A 3,517-nucleotide genomic window follows, 5' to 3' on the forward strand; every position below is an offset into this window, starting at 1 on the left:
TCTGAGCCAGGCTGTGCACACTGTTGGCTACTGGGTCTAGTGGAAGCTATCCCTCTCTGCCCATGACAGGGGGTCAGAGCTGGATGATCTCCAAGGTGCCTTCCAGCCCAAACCATTCTATGGCTCCTCCATTCGATGTTGCCCCTCCCCCAGTGGCCCCCGGGCCACAGGCCGCAGTGCCCAGGACACGGAACCCACCCCTCTGTGACATCAGCCCCAGGGCCGAGGGCACCACGGGCAGCGCAGCTGCTGCGGGCACTGCGGCTGTGGCTGTGCTGCTGCCCGGATCCCTCAGTGCTTGCAGCTGACACGTGCCTCTGGCAGCCATGAATTGGCTCGGCCTCCTCGTCCTGCTGACCGCTGCCGGGCTGGCGCACGGCACATGGGACAACTGTGGGTAAGTGGCCCCAGGCCCTGGGAGGGAGCCAGGCCAACACTTGGGGCCTTCCCTGGAGGGGGCCCTGCCTGTCCCCCACGGCCGGGCCACGGCTTCCCACCCGCCATGGGGAAGCCTCAGCTCCTTGCCAGCAGCCAGGTGCTGGCACGGACAGACGCACACCTCATGGAATTCCCTGGGCTGCTGTGTGTGCAAGCCCTTGTGGGGAGGGCAGAGGGCTGAGCTTCAGCCTGAGCCACAGCAGGCCATGGAGCAGCATGGAAATGACTTTCTGCTTGCAGAGGGACCTGCGGGCACCGAGCTGTGGTATCTGACTATGGCCTCATGACTTATTACTACGGCAACGTGGCTTATGGCTATGACATGACACGTGTTGTGGGTGGCACGAATGCCCTGCCAGGAGCCTGGCCCTGGATCGTCAGCATCCAGCATCCATTGGTACCAGACTTAAGGCATCTGTGTGGAGGTTCCCTCATCAGCACTCAGTGGGTCCTCACAGCAGCCCACTGCTTCGACCCCATCAGGTAAGGAGGTGCCGGAAATGTGGACATCCCCACAACACCAGCAGGTGCCCTGTTGGCAGCACCACCTGCTACTCCCATCCCCTTTGCTCTCAGTCAGCCCAGCTGCCACACTGCTGAAGAGAAGCCTGGGCTGATGCCAAGGCTTCCTAGCAGTTTACAGATCAACATTCCCCCACCCTAAGCTGTGGGAGGGCACTCACACCTGCCAGAGCACTGCTCCCTCTTTGCCATGCCACACAGAGGTCTGGCAGCTGCTGGGCTGCTGTGGTGCATGGCTCTGCTCCCTCTCAGCCCTCTCTCCATCTGCTTTCCAGGAAAATCAGCATGGTGTATGTGGTGATTGGGGCCACCCAGTTGACTCAGCCAGGCCCTGGGGCAGAAGTGCGCAATATCAAGCAGTTGCTCGTGCACCAGGCGTACAATCCTGATGACATGAGCTACGATGTTGCCCTGCTGGAATTGGACCATCCTGTTCAGTGCAGCCCCTACATCCAGCTGGCCTGTGTGCCTGACGCCACGCTGAGAGTGTCAGAGCTGCAGAACTGCTGGGTGGCTGGATGGGGTTCCACCGCTCCAAGAGGTGAGTTCCCAAGAGAGACTCCTGAGCCATCTCAGCACACTGGGGACACAGCTTGGGCTTCCCCACAGCAGAGGCCAAAGTCAGGCTGTGGGACGTACGCCTCTGCAGAGATGGACCTGCTCTGGTCCCCAAAGGCAGGCAGCAGAGACACAGCACCCCAGTGCCTCTGCAGAGGCAAAGCAAGCCCTAGGGAAAGGGACACCCCCCCAAGAAAGGGGAGGAGAACAGGCAAGGAGCTGCTGGGTGCTCATTCCTTTCTCTGCTCACAGCTCAAAAATCAAGCGATCACCTGCAGGAGGCCAAAGTCCACCTCATCGATACCAAACTCTGCAACAGCAGCGGCTGGTACGCAGGCGACGTCCACCCCTACAACCTGTGTGCTGGTTACCCACAGGGCACCATCGACACCTGCCAGGTAGGAGCGTGCCATGAGCCCCTCAGCCCCCAGCAGCGCGGGCAGCCCGGGCAGCACCGCCCCAACACAGCCCAGGGCCTGCTCCGCCCGGCCACTCAGTCGCCCTCCCAGCCCCGGCTCCCCACCGCTGTGGGGGCTTCCCGCACACTCCCCAGCCACACCTGCTTGCCCAGGGCCCCCCTTGTGCCAGAAAGCCCAACTAGTGTTCTTGGCAACCCAGAGATCCAGGTGCCAAATATCCATCCTCTGCACATCCAGGAGCCCTGTGCAGAGAGGACAGAGAGCACTAGCCTTACAGGACACCAAGCCTCTTGCAGACAGGATTCTGGATGCTCCAGCCCCTGATGAGCAGAGCCTTGCTCTGCCCGGAATGCAGCTCTGGCAGGGGCTGTGGGAGACACAGAGACAGCCCCAGTGCTGACAGGGACCACCCAATACCACCTTAATCCTGTCTGCTCCCCTGCAGGGTGACAGCGGTGGTCCTCTCATGTGCCAAGACAACAATGCTGACTCCTGGTGGGTCATTGGAGTGACCAGCTGGGGGAAAGGCTGCGCCAGAGCAAGGCGTCCTGGAGTCTACATCTCCACTCAGTTCTTCTATGACTGGATCCTATTCCAGATGAGCCTGAGCCCAGATGGAAATTCTTCTCCAACATCACGGGCGTGTAGTAATTTTTTGACCATTTCACACCCCTGGTTTCATTATATTACCATCCCACAACCCTCTCAGAAGCCATGGCCAAGACCACCCCTCTCTGAAAAGTTGTGTCCAAGATTACCTCTGTCTCAAAAGTCGTGTCCAAGGCCAACTGCCTCTCAAAAGCCTTGGTCGAGAGCAACCCCCTCTCCAAAACCAAGGCCAATTACAACAACATTGGGCAAAGTTAACTCCTGCCCATTTCCCATGAAGATTCTGGTGGAATTCTTTACTCGAGTGAAGCAACTCCTCCAGCAGATTCTTGGGCAAAACACATCTTAAGCAGCAGGACAGGCAACATCCAGAGCAGGCTGCAGTGTACAGCAACCATTTCCTTCTGGGGCAATGCCTGGTGATCCAAAGGCAGCATCAGTGTCATAAACCTGCTCTGTCCTGACCACACTCTTCTGTGTTCAGGCAGACAACACGGTTGACTTACCTGAAGTAAAGTTGCCTATGGTCGCAGGGAACCATCTTTTCAGTGCAATTCCAACTCCTGGGCAAGGCAAGGACTGCCACGCTCAGCACCTGCAGAAGGAGCCATTGGGCACAAAGGGACAGAGTGGCTCCAAAGAGCTCCCAAGTGCCTGGGCAGAGAGGAGAGTGCTCTCAGCCACCATGGGCTGCAGGAACCTGGTACATCAAGCCTAGCAAGGGGATAGGAAAAGAGCAGACACCTTGGGGGTGGTGCTCAAAGGTACGTGGGCTGGGCATTAGGGCCCAGGGTATGAGCCTGGGCTAAGGGAACACCACACCTGGGAAAGTCCCAAGCATGACCAGGGAAACTGCTGGCTCCTGACAGGAGTGCCAGTGCCCTAGGCAGAGCCAGATTTCATGAGTACTAAAGGGTGATGGATGTGCCAGGTGGTCACACTTGAGAGATACTCAAAGGAAGGGCTGGGGT

General features: G+C 58.7%; 1 protein-coding gene across 1 annotated transcript; it reads left to right on the forward strand.

The window, feature by feature from the left end:
* The first annotated feature begins 254 nt into the window (after positions 1-254).
* On the forward strand, positions 255-2,915 carry LOC116441296 (acrosin-like). Its single transcript, XM_032103029.1, has 5 exons — positions 255-397; positions 679-921; positions 1,236-1,501; positions 1,771-1,916; positions 2,383-2,915. Exons 1-5 carry the CDS (start codon positions 327-329, stop codon positions 2,893-2,895), a joined length of 1,239 nt encoding a protein of 412 aa, XP_031958920.1. The 5' UTR covers positions 255-326; the 3' UTR covers positions 2,896-2,915.
* Positions 2,916-3,517: the final 602 nt, after the last annotated feature.

The sequence above is a fragment of the Corvus moneduloides genome, chromosome 3, assembly GCF_009650955.1.
Source record: "Corvus moneduloides isolate bCorMon1 chromosome 3, bCorMon1.pri, whole genome shotgun sequence".
Classification (NCBI taxonomy): domain Eukaryota; kingdom Metazoa; phylum Chordata; class Aves; order Passeriformes; family Corvidae; genus Corvus; species Corvus moneduloides.